The sequence below is a fragment of the Salvelinus namaycush genome, chromosome 13 (assembly GCF_016432855.1).
Source record: "Salvelinus namaycush isolate Seneca chromosome 13, SaNama_1.0, whole genome shotgun sequence".
Taxonomy (NCBI): domain Eukaryota; kingdom Metazoa; phylum Chordata; class Actinopteri; order Salmoniformes; family Salmonidae; genus Salvelinus; species Salvelinus namaycush.
The window spans coordinates 35,280,786-35,295,346 of NC_052319.1; the positions used below are offsets into that span (position 1 = coordinate 35,280,786).

A 14,561-nucleotide genomic window follows, 5' to 3' on the forward strand; every position below is an offset into this window, starting at 1 on the left:
GACATCCTCCTCCCTCATGTGGTACCCTTCCTGCAGACTCATCCTGACATGACCCTCCAGCATGACAATGCCACCAGCCATACTGCTCGTTCTGTGCGTGAATTACTGCAAGACAGGAATGTCAGTGTTCTGCCATGGCCAGCGAAGAGTCCGGATCTCAATCCCATTGAGCACGTCTGGGACCTGTTGGATCAGAGGGTGAGGGCTAGGGACATTCCCCCACAGAAATATCCGGGAACTTGCAGGTGCCTTGGTGGAAGAGTGGGGTAACATCTCACAGCAAGAACTGGCAAATCTGGTGCAGTCCATGAGGAGGAGATGCACTGCAGTACCTAATGCAGCTGGGGGCCACACCAGATACTGACTGTTACTTTCGACCCCCCTTTGTTCAGGGACACATTATTCAATTTTTGTTAGTCACATGTCTGTGGAACTTGGTCAGTTTATGTCTCATACAAATATTTACAAATGTTAAGTTTGCTGAAAATAAATGCAGTTGACAGTGAGAGGACGTTTCTATTTTTGCTGAATTTAGTTCCAAACTTCTTCCATTTAAGAATTATGGAGGCCACTGTGTTCTTGGGGACCTTGAAAGCTGCAGACATTTTTGGTATTGTTCCCCAGATCTCAATTCAAAATCAAATTGTATGTCACATATGCCAAATACAACAGGTGTAGACCTTACCGTGAAATGCTTCCTTATAAGCCCATAACTCTATTTCGATTGTTGGTTAAGAAAATATTTACTAAATGTAATAAAAACAAAATAACAATATGGTCGGATTGCCATACCAGGCGGTGATGCAACCGGTCTGGATGCTCTTGATTGTGCATCTGTAGAACTTTTTGAGGATCTGGAGACCCATGCAAAATCTAAATCGGTCTCCTGAGGGGAAAAAGGTGTTGTCGTGCCCTCTTCACGACTGTCTTGGTGTGTTTGAACTGCGATAAGAATTTGAAACTCTCGACCCACTCAACTACAGTGCCGTCAATGAGAATGGGAGCGTGTTTGGCCCTCCTTTTTCTGCAGTCCACGATGATCTCCTTTGTCTTGCTCACGTAGAGTGAGAGGTTGTTGTCCTGGCACCACACCACCCAAGTCTCGGACTTCCTCCCTATAGGCTGTCTCATCGTTGTCGGTGATCAGGCCTACCACTGTTGTGTCATCAGCAAACTTAACTTGTCAATAGGGGGGGCGCTGTTTTCACTTTGGAAAAAATCGTGCCCAAATTAAACGGCCTCGTACTCTGTTCTAGATCATACAATATGCATATTATTATTACTATTGGATAGAAAACACTCAGAAGTTTCTAAAACTGTTTGAATTATATCTGTTTGAATTATATCTGTGAGTAAAACAGAACTCATTTGGCAGCAAACTTCCATACAGGAAGTGAAAAATCTGAAAACGAGGCTCTGTTTCAGGGCCTGCCTATTCAACTGGCTTTTATTTATCGATATGTATGCACTTCATACGCCTTCCACTAGATGTCAACAGGCAGTGGAAGGTTGAATGGGGTGTCTAGCTTGATCTGAGGCCGAATAAGAGCTTTTGGAGTGGCAGGTCCGGTATTTTGTTTGTTGTCGACGGCGCGCGGGGGACCTCGACATTGTCTTCTGAAGAGCGTTCGGTATACACGGCGAATTGCTCCGGCTCTGATTTTATTTGATACATATGAGAAAAACATCATAAAGTAGGATTTTTCAACCGAGTTTTATCAGTTTATTCAACGTTTATTGGGACTTTTGGAATTTTCCGTTCTTTGCGCCAAGAGATGGGCAAGATGGGCATGTTCGCGCCACATGGCTAGCCAAGGTTGCTAATTCGACAGAAGAAATGGACATTCTAAAACCAAACAACGATTTATTCTGGACCAAGGACTCCTTGCACAACATTCTGATGGAAGCTCAGCAAAAGTAAGACACAATTTATGATGTTATTTCGTATTTCTGTGGAATATGTTCACTCCAACAGGGGGTAGAATATGTGAGCGCTGTCTCACAATAATGCTTTTTGTATGTTGTAGTAAAGTTATTTTTAAAAATCTAACACAGCGGTTGCATTAAGAACCAGTGCAGCTTTCATTTGCTGTACAACATGTATTTTTTAGTAAAGTTTATGATGAGTTCTTTGATTAGATTAGGTGACTGTCCAAAATATCTCCGGAGATTTGTGAATTGTTGCTACATATTCACAATGTATAACCACGATTTGCAGCTCTAAATATGCACATTTTCGAACAAAACATAAAATGTATTGTATAACATGATGTTATAAGACTGTCATCTGATGAAGTTGTCCAAAGGTTGGTGATTAATTTTATCTATATTGCTGTTTTTGTGAAATCTATGCTGGCGGTGGATAAATAGCTTTGTGTGTTTGGCTATTGTGATGAGCTAATATAATTCTATATTGTGTTTTCGCTGTAAAACACGTTAAAAAAAATCTGAAATATTGGCAAGATTCACAAGATGTTTATCTTTCATTTGCTGTACACCATGTATTTTTCATAAATGTTTTATGATGAGTATTTATGTATTTCACGTTGCTCTCTGTAATTATTCTGGCTGCTTTGGTGCTATTTGTGATGGTGGCTACAATGTAAAACCAGGATTTGTAGCTATAAATATGCACATTTTCAAACAAAACATAAATGTATTGTATAACATGATGTTAAAAGACTGTCATCTGATGAAGTTGTTCTAGGTTAGTGATTCATTTTATCTCTATTTGTGGGTTTTGTGAAGGCTACCTATGCGGTGGAAACATGGTGAAAATATGCCGTTGTGTGTTTGGCTATTGTGGTTAGCTAATATAAATACATATTGTGTTTGCTGTAAAACATTTTAAAAATCGGAAATGATGGCTGGATTCACAAGATGTTTATCTTTCATTTGCTGTATTGGACTTGTGATTTCATGAAATTATATTATATGATATCCCTGTCCCGTTAGGCTAGGCTATGCTAGTCAGCTTTTTTGATGAGGATGCTCCCGGATGGGTATGAAGTAAAGGTTAATGGTGTTGCAGTTGAGCCTGGCCACGCAATCGTGGGTGAACATGAGGGGCCAAAGCACACACCCATGGGGCCCCTGTGTTGAGGATCAGCGTGGCAGATGTGTTGTTGCCTACCCATACGACCTGGGAGCAGCCCGTCAGGAAGTCCAGGATCCAGTTGCAAAGGGAGATGTTTAGTGCCAGGGTCCTTAGCTTAGTGATAAGCTTCGTGGGCACTATGGTGTTGAACAAGGAGCTGTAGTAAATGAACAGCATTCTTCCATAGGTGTTCCTTTTGTCCAGGTGGGAAAGGACAGCGTGGAGTGTGATTGAGATTGCGTCATCTGTGGATCTGATGGGGCGGTATGCAAATTGGAGTGGGTCTAGGGTTTTGGCGATGATGGTGTTGATGTGAGCCATGAACAGTATTTCAAAGAACTTCATGGCTACTGACGTGAGTGCTACGGGAGGTAGTCAATTAGGTCTACTTGAAGCACGTAAGTATTACAGATTCCGTCAGGGACAGGTTGAAAATGGTCAGTGAAGACACTTGCCAGTTGATCAGTGCATGATTGGAGTACACGTGCTGGTAATCCGTCTGGCCCCACGGCCTTGTGAATGTTGACCTGTTTAAAAGGTCTTGCTCACATAGGTTATTGAGAGTGTGATCACAGTCGTCTGGAACAGCTGGTGCCCTCATGCATGCTTCAGTGTTGCATGCCTCGAAGCAAGCATAAAAAGGCATTTAGCTCATCTGGTAGGCTTGTGTCACTGGGCAGCTCATGGCTGGGTTTCCCTTTGTAGTCTGTAATAGTTTGCAAGACCTGCCACATCCAACGAGCGTCAGAGTCGGTGTAGTAGGATTCCATATTAGTCCTGTACTGACGCTTTGCCTATTTGATAGTCCGTCTGAGGGCATAGCATGATTTCTTATAAGCGTCCGGATTAGTGTCCCGCTCCTTGAAAGCGGCCGCTCTAGCCTTTAGCTCGGTGCAGATGTTGCCTGTAATAAATGGTTTCTGGTTGGGATATGTAGGTAAAGTCACTGTGGGGACGAAGACGTCAAGGAACTTATTGATGAAGCAGGTGACTGAGGAGGCATACTCCAATGCCATTGGATGAATCCCGGAAGATATTCCAGTCTGTGCTAGCAAAACAGTCCTGTAGCACATCTGCGTCATCTGACCTCCCCCATATTGAGCGAGTCACTGGAACTTCCTGCTTTAGTTTTTGCTTGTAAGCAGTTGTCAGGAGGATAGATTAATGGTCAGATTTGCCAAATGGAGGGCGATGGAGAGCTTTGTATGCGTCTCTTGTGTGGAGTAAAGCCGGTCTAGAGTTATTTTTCCTCTGGTTGCACATTTGACATGCTGGTAGAAATGAGGTAAAACGGATTTAAGTTTGCCTGCATTAAAGCCCCCGGACACTAGGAGCACCGCTTCTGGGTGAGCATTTTCTTGTTTGCTTATGGCCTTATACAGCTCATTGAGTGCGATCTTAATGCCAGCAATGGGTTGTGGTGGTAAATAGATGGCTACGAAAAATGGTAGATAGAGTACCTCATCATAAACTGTAGACCACACTACCTCAGGCGAGCAATACCTAGAGACCTCTTTAATATTAGACATTGCGCACCGGCTGTTACTGAAAAATAGACACACCTCCACCCCTCGTCTTACCAGACGTAACTGTTCTGTCCTGCCGATGCACGGAAAACCCAGCCAACTGTATATTATCCGTGTTGTTCCGCCACGACTCTGTGAAACACAAGATATTACAGTTAAAGTCCCGTTGGCAGGATAGTCTCGAGCAGAGATCATCCAGTTATTTTCCAGTGTTACTCACGTGCCAACAAATTCTCACAAGTCACCCCGATCTCCGGCCTCCTTTATTTCTGTCTTTTCTTCACGCGAATATAACAGGGATTTGGGCCTGGTCTCCGAGAAGCAGTATATCCTTCGCATCGGACACATTAAAGAAAAAATCTTCATCCAACTCTAGGTGAGTAAACACTGTTCTGATATTTAGAAGCTCTTTTCAGTCATAAGAGACAGTAGCAGCAACATTATGTACTGTTACATACAATGTGAAAAAACACAAAAAAAGCAAAGTTGGTTAGGAGCGCGTAAAACGGCAGTCATCCCCCACCGGCGCCATTCTGTCATATGTGCCGCGACACAATCCTGTCTCGGAGCTCTACGGACAATTCCTTCGACCTCATGGCTTGGTTTTTGCTCTGACAACTGTGGGACCTTATATAGACAGGTGTGTGCCTTTCCAAATCATGTCCAAACAATTGAATTTACTACCGGTGGAATCCAATCAAGTTGTAGAAACATCTCAAGGATGATCAATGTAAACAGAATTCATCTGAGCTCAATTTCAAGTCTCATAGCAAAGGGTTTGAATACGTATATTAATAAATAAAATATTTTTGGGGAATTTGCAAACATTTTTGAAAAATCTGTTTTTGCTATGTCATTATGGGGTATTGTGTGTAGATGAGTGGAAAAATGTATTTAATCTATTTTAGAATAAGGCTGTAACGTAACATGTGGGAAAAGTTATGGTCTGAATACTTTCTGAATGCACTGTATGTTACAGATACATCAGCATGTAGATATGCAGAGTAAAAATACTGTACAGAAAACAGGACTGGGGAACTGGCCAATCCAAGTGTAAAATTTAGCCATCCCTGACTAAAATGGAGGCATTAATAAATACCCTACTAAGATGGCAGTTGTGATTTACATTAGATTTAATTTCCAACAGCATGACACAAACAATTAAGTAGGACAACCAATTCCTCCCGTTTGTGGTTGCCGACAAGTCTGAGCAGTGAAAATCATCTGGATGAAACCATCGTGACACTGACACATTCATAATGTTAACGGAAATAAGAGCAAAAAAACAACATGCCATTGGCTTGGCAGGGGACTGGAACATCGTTCTGTGGTAGGGCCTGGGACAACACTACTTGAGCAAAAGGGCCCAAAGCTGCCACGCCAGAGAGGTGTACCACAACACATCAACTGGATTGAGGCGGCCCTGAGGCACAGGCCTAAGATCAGTTTAAAGCACAAACTGACCTCGGGTCACTGTCATGGGGTGAAGTCGCTCTACCATCTTGACAAGACAACAGTTTTTTAGGGATCCCAGTTAACCCCAGATATTTGGAGGTGCTAAACCACCCAATGGCTACACTGGCCCACACTGATAACCTCCCACCCCACATGTTCATACATATATTCATCCATGCAGTGCTATGGTCTGGTGGTATTGGTCACTGTGTGCGTGTTCCTAACCGTCGAGGGCTGCTGGGGGTCCCTGCTGCATCCCTGCGTAGGGGGCCTGTGGCTGGAGGGCGGCGGACGAGGATGATGCAATGCTTTCTGGAGTATCTGACCGCTCCACAGACGAAACACCCGGGGGGGCTAGAGAGAGGGAGAAAGAGAGAGACAGAGAGAGAAAGAGGGAGGGACAGACACAGAGAGAGAGAGAAAGAGAGACAGAGGGAGGGACAGACAGAGAGAGAGAGGATGATGAGATTACAGAGCATGAGCAGAGAGAGAGAGAGAGAAATTTATAAAACATATATAATTAGAGTTGGATAAATGTAGATAGATTTTTTTTCACAAGGACATACAGGACACCATCCTCTACGGGACACTATCCTCAAAACTCCATACCTAAAACCATGATTTGACAAAATTACCTGAATGGATTCTAACTACCAAGGACAGAAGAAAAAAACTTAGAGCAAACAAAAACCTGCAGAAGAAACACAGCGGAAACCTGGAAATACCATCCAACACAAAACTGAGTGAACATTACTCAGTCTGAACCTCAGTCTGAGCTTTATATAACCAAATTAACTAAGGCTACTAAGCTGCTAGGACAGAACAGACCTGACCTGGCTGCAACTTCAATTAGCACTGAAGTGTGAAGTGATGTGTGTGAAAACTCGAGGCTAACAATGGCAGCAGTTTCATAGCCTCCCCCACCCAAATGCAGAGGCCGTTGAAGCCCCCTGTGCCATGGCGTATCCCTATGCAGATGTCATCAAAGTACAGTACCCCTTGGATATTTAAAATAAAACTGCACGGAATAACTACAAAAATAAGCTCCTCAAGGACAATCCAGACACACTATTTGCTGACTGCTGCAAAGAGGGGAACATAAGCAACTTAATTTTCCGTACAGACCATCCCCTGGCATGACACAGTGCTATATTAACCAGACCATCCCCTGGCATGACACAGTGCTATATTAACACAGACCATACCCTGGCATGACACAGTGCTATATTAACCAGACCATCCCCTGGCATGACACAGTGCTATATTAACACAGACCATACCCTGGCATGACACAGTGCTATATTAACCAGACCATCCCCTGGCATGACACAGTGATTTATTAATACAGACCATTCTCTGGCATGACACAGTGCTATAAGAGCACACTACCCCTATGTCAAGAGAGAGGGTATTGGCCCAGGATGGAAACTCAGAATACTAGACATTGAGGAAATTGAAACAACCTGTCAACATGTACAAGTCTGGGACAGTAATGGTGCAGGGCAACCTCATGCACTTCCATCCAGCAGGACTTTTACGGGATCAAAGAGAGAACACAGAAGGAAAAGCGCTATCTCGCTGTGACGACTCCCCCATCCTGAGTGAGCCTGATCACATCTCTTCAAACTGTCCTGCAGACGAGGATAATCACCCCCCCTCCCCAGTACTGAACACACCCAGGTCCAACAACTGCACTGCTCCACAATCATTGAGAGGGATAAGTTCACAGAGCTGGAGAGAGACATGGTGGAGCTCAGAGAGCTAGTCCACACAATCCAGACAGAACAGACCCACAAAACAGACCAGCACAACAACAACCTCTCAACAAGACCCGGAGGGCAGAAGGTGGAGATGGACGGCTGTCAGAGAGCTGACTGCACAACGGACTGAGGTGAGAGAACTTATGTGGGGAGAAATACACATGGCACAGCTAACAGCAGTGAAGGAGGAGAGAGAGAAACACATGGGACAACTAACAGTACTGAACAAGGAGGTGAGAAAGCTGAGGTGTGACAGAGAGCCGGACACTCCCCCAGAGAAGCCCACCTCAGACACGGACCACAACGGGACAGACAACCCAACAGACATCACCCCCTTTTAACAGTCCCCGTCAGCTCCCCCATTAGCTCCCCTAACAACCCCCACACATCCACTGAGGACACAAAAGCCAGAAATTGTGTTCCTCATTGACTCAAATGGCAAATCAATTCAAGAGAATAAACTTTTCCCCCAACGCACAAGTAGTTATCTCCACCCTGCTACCACAAAAATACTTCCACCCTGCCACCATACAGCAGGTGAATGAAAGCATTTCCCAGGACTGTGCCTCAAAACCTAATGTCTACCTGGCCCACCACATCACCCTGGACTTTAACAGCTTTTACGACCAGGTCCACCTCAACAAGGCAGCCATCCCAACTTCTGCCAGGACCCTGAAGGACGCAACCCTGAACCGCAGCACCTCACACAGGAGCGACAGAGCAGTGGAAACCCCACCCAGACCAGCGAGACACCTGCACCAAGAGAACCTACACCACGAGGACCTACACCCAGACCACAGCGTCACCAGCCACACCCCAACCAAACCCTGGCCACACTCTATATAGGTCCCCCCAGATCAGACCTATGCCCCTTCTGCCCCCCCATGCCGCCCGCCCCACTGCAAAGACCTCAACATGAGAGCCGCACATATGCCCAGGCCATGAGCAGAGCAACAGGCCCAACCACCACTAATTTTGGGCTCCAGAGTGGCGCAGCGGTCCAAGGCACTGCATCTCAGTGTTAGAGGCGTCACTAGAAACCCTGGTTCGACTCCAGGCTGTATCACAACCGGCCGTGATTGACCCAGCGTCGTCCGGGTTAGTGTTTGGCCGGGGTAAGCCGTCATTGTAAATAAGAATTTGTTCTGAACTGACTTGCCTAGTTAACATTTTATTTAAGTAAAATACTAAAATTATGCACCCCCCAAGCCCCATCCTGCGACAAAGCGGGTATGTATCAGACGCTCAACAGAGAGAGAGACAGACAGACAAGTGAGAAATCAAACAGGGTGGGGAGTGAGGGCAAGGTCAGTCAGAAGACTGCATAAAAAAAATACAAACAGAAAGCAACAGAAAGTAATAACAATGATGGACGGCCTTACCTGGGACATGGTTCTCACTCAGGCCAAAGGCGGACATGACGTTCTTGCTGACTTCGTCCTGCTTATTCAGGGGGTCGAAGGCCGACATGCTGGCCGCACTGACTGGGACCGGGGCCTGCTTCACCGCCGCCACCACCCTCCCCTTACATACATCCACCGAGTCTGGAGGAGAGAGGAAGTGGATGGGAGGGAGAGGGAGGGAGGGAGGGGATGCATGTCAACACACAATCACAAAAAATACATTGTCAAATATGCAAATAAGCAGAACGTTCCATTATCTTTTATCATTGAAACATCAACTCATTACCCCGGATTAGCGGCATAAACATGCCAAAGGAAACAACTCGTAAAAACATTTTTTACACTTCTCTCCTCTACACCTTGGAAAAACAAATCCACCTGTTGCTGTCCACCACAAGCCAGCTAGCGAACAACATTGATGCAAAGCATGCTGTGATTAGAAGCAATGGATGGTTTTGGAAAGAGGACAAACCACCCTTTTCAGGGCTAACTAGTGAAGTTACAGAGAGGGTTTAGGAACTAATAAAAACAACCAGCCTGTATCTGTGTGGACACTTCATAAAGTTATAGAACAAATATGCAAGACGTGTGCATATCAGTAGATAATTAGATGATTTAAAAACACACTTCACACTTGCAAAGACAGAGGTAGGTGTGTGTTTGTGTGTGTGTGTGTGTATATACGTACCCCTGTCTGGTGCGGAGGCAGCCAGGCCAGGTTCTGAGGGGGGCTCCAGACATTCCAAGAGACCGTTGATTTTGTTCCTGAGCTCAATGAGCTCCTTACGCAGGTACTTGAGCTGACAGGACTCCAGAGGTCTCGGCTGACCATTCACTGTGGGGGGAGAGAAGAGATGACCACTTTAGAGATACATAGACTGAACAAAAATATAAACGCAACATGTAAAGCATTTCAGCTGAAATAAAATATGAGTGAAATTTAACATTTGCACAAAATGCTTATTTCTCTTAAATTTTGTGCACAAATTTCTCCTTTGCCAAGATAATCCATCCACCTGACAGGTGTGGCATGTGAAGAAGCTGAATAAACAGCATGATCATTACACAGGTGCACGTTGCGCTGGGGACACTAAAATGTGCAGTTTTGTCAAACAACACAATGCCACAGATGTCTCAAGTTTTAAGGGAGTGTGCAATTGGCATGCTGACTGCAGGATTGTCCAACAGAGTAGTTGCCAGAGAATGTAATGTTAATTTCTATACCAGAAGCCGACCTCCATGTTGTTGTAGAGCAGGTATTCCCAAACTGGGGTAAACGTAATGCCGTCGGGGGTACGCCAAATAAAAATGTGATCCACAATTTAAAAAAATATATACATACACTACCGTTCAAAAGTTTGGGGTCATTTAGAAATGTCCTTGTTTTTGAAAGAAAAGCAAATTTTTTGTCAATTAAAATAAAATTGATCAGAAATACAGTGTAGGCATTGTTAATGTTACATTAACAATGCCTACACTGTATTTCTGATCAATTTGCTGTTATTTTAATGGACCAAAAAAATAGCTTTTCCTTCAAAAACAAGGACATTTCTAAGTAGGTAGAGTTAGAGTGTAGAGTTAAAGTGACTATGCATCGATAAACAGAGTAGCAGCAGCGTAAAAGAGAGAGGGGGGGGGGGGGGGGGTAATGCAAATAGTCTGGGTAGCCATTTGATTAGATGTTCAGGAGTCTTATGGTTTGGGGGTAGAAGCTGGTAACAATCCTTTTGGAACTAGACTTAGCACTCCGGTACCGCTTGCCGTGTTGTAGCAGAGAGAATAGTCTATGACTAGGGTGGCTGGAGCCTCTGACACCGCCTGGTATGGAGGTCCTGGATGGCAGGGAGCTTGGCCCCAGTTATGTACTGGGCCGTATGCACTACCCACTGTAGTACTTTGCGGTTGGAGGCCAAGCAGTTGCCATTCTAGGCAGTGATGCAACCAGTCAGGATGCTCTCGATGGTGCAGCTGTAGAACCTTTTGAGGATCTGAGGATCAATGGCAAATCTTTTCAGTCTCCTGAGGGGGAATAGGCTTTGTCGTGCCCTCTTCACAACTGTCTTGGTGTGCTAGTTTGTTAGTTTGTTGGTGATGTGGACACCGAGGAACTTGAAGCTCTCAACCTGCTCCACTATAGCCTCGTCGATGAGAATGGGGGCGTGCTCGGTTCTCCTTTTCCTGTAGTCCACAATCATCCCCTTTGTCTTGATCACGTTGAGGGAGAGGTTGTTGTCCTGGCACCACACGGTCAGGTCTCTGACCTCGTTCCTAAGGGTTCTCTCATCTCATCTTTTGTTCAGTGTATTTCCCACAGATCACACAGACCCACAAACAATTTCAAAACAAATATTGATAAACTCCCCTACATGTTAGGCCAAATACCACAGTAGACGATCACAGCAGCAAGATTTGTGGCACGTTGCCATTGAATAGAGAGCGAGAGACAAAGAGAGAGAGACAGACAGCGAGAGAGGGAGAGAGAAAGAAAGCTAGGGAGGGGATATATTGGGGAAGAGAGAGAAGAGTACGAGACGATATAACATTATTACATTTCAAATATATAGCGGTATGGAACTTCACATTGGTAAGGGTGAGGATCACCTCTTCAATCTCTCTCCATCCACACTGCAGCATCCCAGAGCTATAGGATACAGTGATCTGTCCCAGACAGTCCTTCTGATCACTATAACAGATGAGCCCTAACCTCTGTACAGAGATGTACATTTATTTTGGTCCTGCGTGAATGCAGAGGAGTGTGAACAGTTTGTGTCATGAACAGAGCTTCTGCCCATAGAAATAGACACAGGGGGAGGATGTTCCCCAATGCTGGAGAGGAAGCCGGAGTGAAAACGTTTGGGAACCATGTATCATCTCAATGAGTCCCAGTCTTACAGGCTGTCATAGCACAACACACCACCATCCTCATCAGCACTGAATCAATAGATAAAGAGTATAGGGGCACAGAGGAGAGGTAGAGTATGGCCCATCAATGGGTACAAAAAGAACAGGGAGACGAGCAGCCCCACAGTACTCTGGCTTGACACAGAAACCACATGACTGAATCCACAAAGCGACACTAAGGCTGTGGCTCTGGCCACTCAATGGGGAACAGGGAGTAATTTGAGATGTGACCAACAATCATCTCCTGGACCACGACTAGTACAGACAGATGAGCACTGTTCCACACTACAGGAAGTCCAACAAATAAATCTCAGTTGAAATGCATGATGGGAGCTTTGGACACATGGTATATGATATCAATGAGACTGTAGTATATGACATATGAGGGTATAGGCAGAGCATTCTACAGACAGAATTCCAGATTCCTGTGTGAGCAGAGACACAGCAGGTCAGAAAAAGGCCCTGGATGGAGACACGGACCGTCGGGATGAATCCTACTCTTCCCTCCTGCTCCCAATCCCTGTACACATGTCTGGGAATATCGACTACACGTGAGGTCCCGGCCGGCGGCACGTGCTGACGCTCCAGGCCTCGGCACTAAAGTCTCGGGATGGAGTCAAATATCCCCAAAACATTTACTTTCTGCCGCTCCCTCTATAATAATAGCAGGGATAGTTCAGGGACACTGGGGTGTAATTGGGAACAGAGCACAGGAAGTTACATTGGAGATGAAAGAGGGAGAGGTGTGTGTGTAAACAGTAACACATATCTGACATTTCTGCACTGTGAAACAAAGGCGGAAGCATAACACATGGCCAGCGTACAATACTGTGACATGGACACACACTACAGTGTAGGGACGTCGCTGGAACTGGCAGAAGAGCAGAAGGCATTATGATGATTAGGCCTAAAGCAGACAAAAGTTCTCGTCGTCCATCTGCCATCCTTTGCAGAGCACACTCTTAAAACTCTCTGAAAAGGGGTTGACAACATGGAGCCCGAGATGGAGCTCAACTCTTGAGAGACGTGAAAAGTATTACAAAAATTATAATAACTTTCAAGTATAGCTTGGTGCCTCTACTAACCAACCAGCATAGGAACACTGCCGTTGGGACGATACTGGCAGGAGAGAAAAACAGAAAGTGTCAAGGGGTACGAAGTAGGAGTTCAATGTCAAGGTCTTCTTGGATCCAAAAATTGAGATCCGAACCATTAAATTCCTACCCAACCAACAGGATCCAGTATTTTTTGGGGAAAATCAATATCCAATCCAGTTCGGATACGAAGTGGACCAGATCTGACACAACACATGTCCGACCTGAGAGAGAATTAGATTCAACTAATATATCTGTATCCGACTTAAACGGATGAGAAAGAAACATTATTTTTTTTAGCTTTAAGGTGGTTTTATTTGGCCTCACACGTTTTCTGAGAAAAATCAAAATAAATATTTTTAAATTTTCATTGCTGGACATAAGACTGTATAAACACCAGGATATCAACTCCAAGTGATTTGAATTTTGGAAATCTCTTAAAATATTCCCACGCATAGTAGAGAGACGTGATCATATACAAATGTAAGCAAGGTTTGAAATGAATATGTTTCAGTCAAATATTATCTCTGTTTGGGCTTCTTGCGATCAATTTGCAGTCTACAAAAATTGTTTTATTATGTTCCGGACACCCGACCATCCGCTCAATTATTGACTTTTATTTATTTATTTTAAATCGGCCCGTGGATGAATCTAGTTGATGATTCCTGATCTAGAGTTCAGTATACCAACGCTATAATTGCATGTAGAATATTGTGGTTTTCAAAGATCTGTTAATTTTGTTTCTGTTGACCACATTTTTTAGATTCAAGGATTTTTATTTTGTGATTTTAGGACGCTAGCAAGTGTTATAGCCTACCAAAACATGTATTTCTACAACTCAGGTCTAACTCATATAATAGCCTAATATTTTTTGTTCTAAATTAAATGTAGATATAGCCTTTAGGCCCGCAGATTCAGCCTGGTTCGGATATGGGTTTGATCGAAAAGTAATCCACGCCACGGCTGTGAAGTCCTACTGTCCTGAGAGTTGAAGAGAGAAGTTGTCCTGATATTTCTTATACCTATCCATGCATTACACAATCAAAATCGGCAGCCTTCCAACATTAGAAATACAATATTTCTGCAGATAAGCCTACGGCAATGAGTTCTACCGCACACGCAAACATGAGCAGATTAGTCAAATATGTGTTCTTTATTAAAGACGATCAGAAAGAATGTGTAAGTAACTCTGCATTATATAACTTATTTATTTTGAACGAAAGCCACGAAACTAGCACATAAATGAGCCACTCATCTTTATGCTGACAAATATCACACTTGACTCGAGACATTCACCATTAGTTCAACTGTTATTTGAACACATA

At 44.2% G+C, this 14,561-nt stretch overlaps 1 protein-coding gene across 3 annotated transcripts in view; it reads right to left on the reverse strand.

Moving 5' to 3' along the window:
• LOC120058476 (protein TFG-like) overlaps positions 1-14,561 on the reverse strand; it is a 33,439-nt gene that overhangs the window by 11,149 nt on the left and 7,729 nt on the right. For all 3 annotated transcript variants that reach the window (XM_039007166.1, XM_039007164.1, XM_039007163.1), the window contains exons 4-6: positions 9,930-10,076; positions 9,221-9,382; positions 6,304-6,432 (exon numbers count right to left, since the gene is read on the reverse strand). In XM_039007166.1, the coding sequence (XP_038863094.1) occupies positions 6,304-6,432; positions 9,221-9,382; positions 9,930-10,076 (438 nt within the window). The remainder of the gene's footprint in view (positions 1-6,303; positions 6,433-9,220; positions 9,383-9,929; positions 10,077-14,561) is intronic.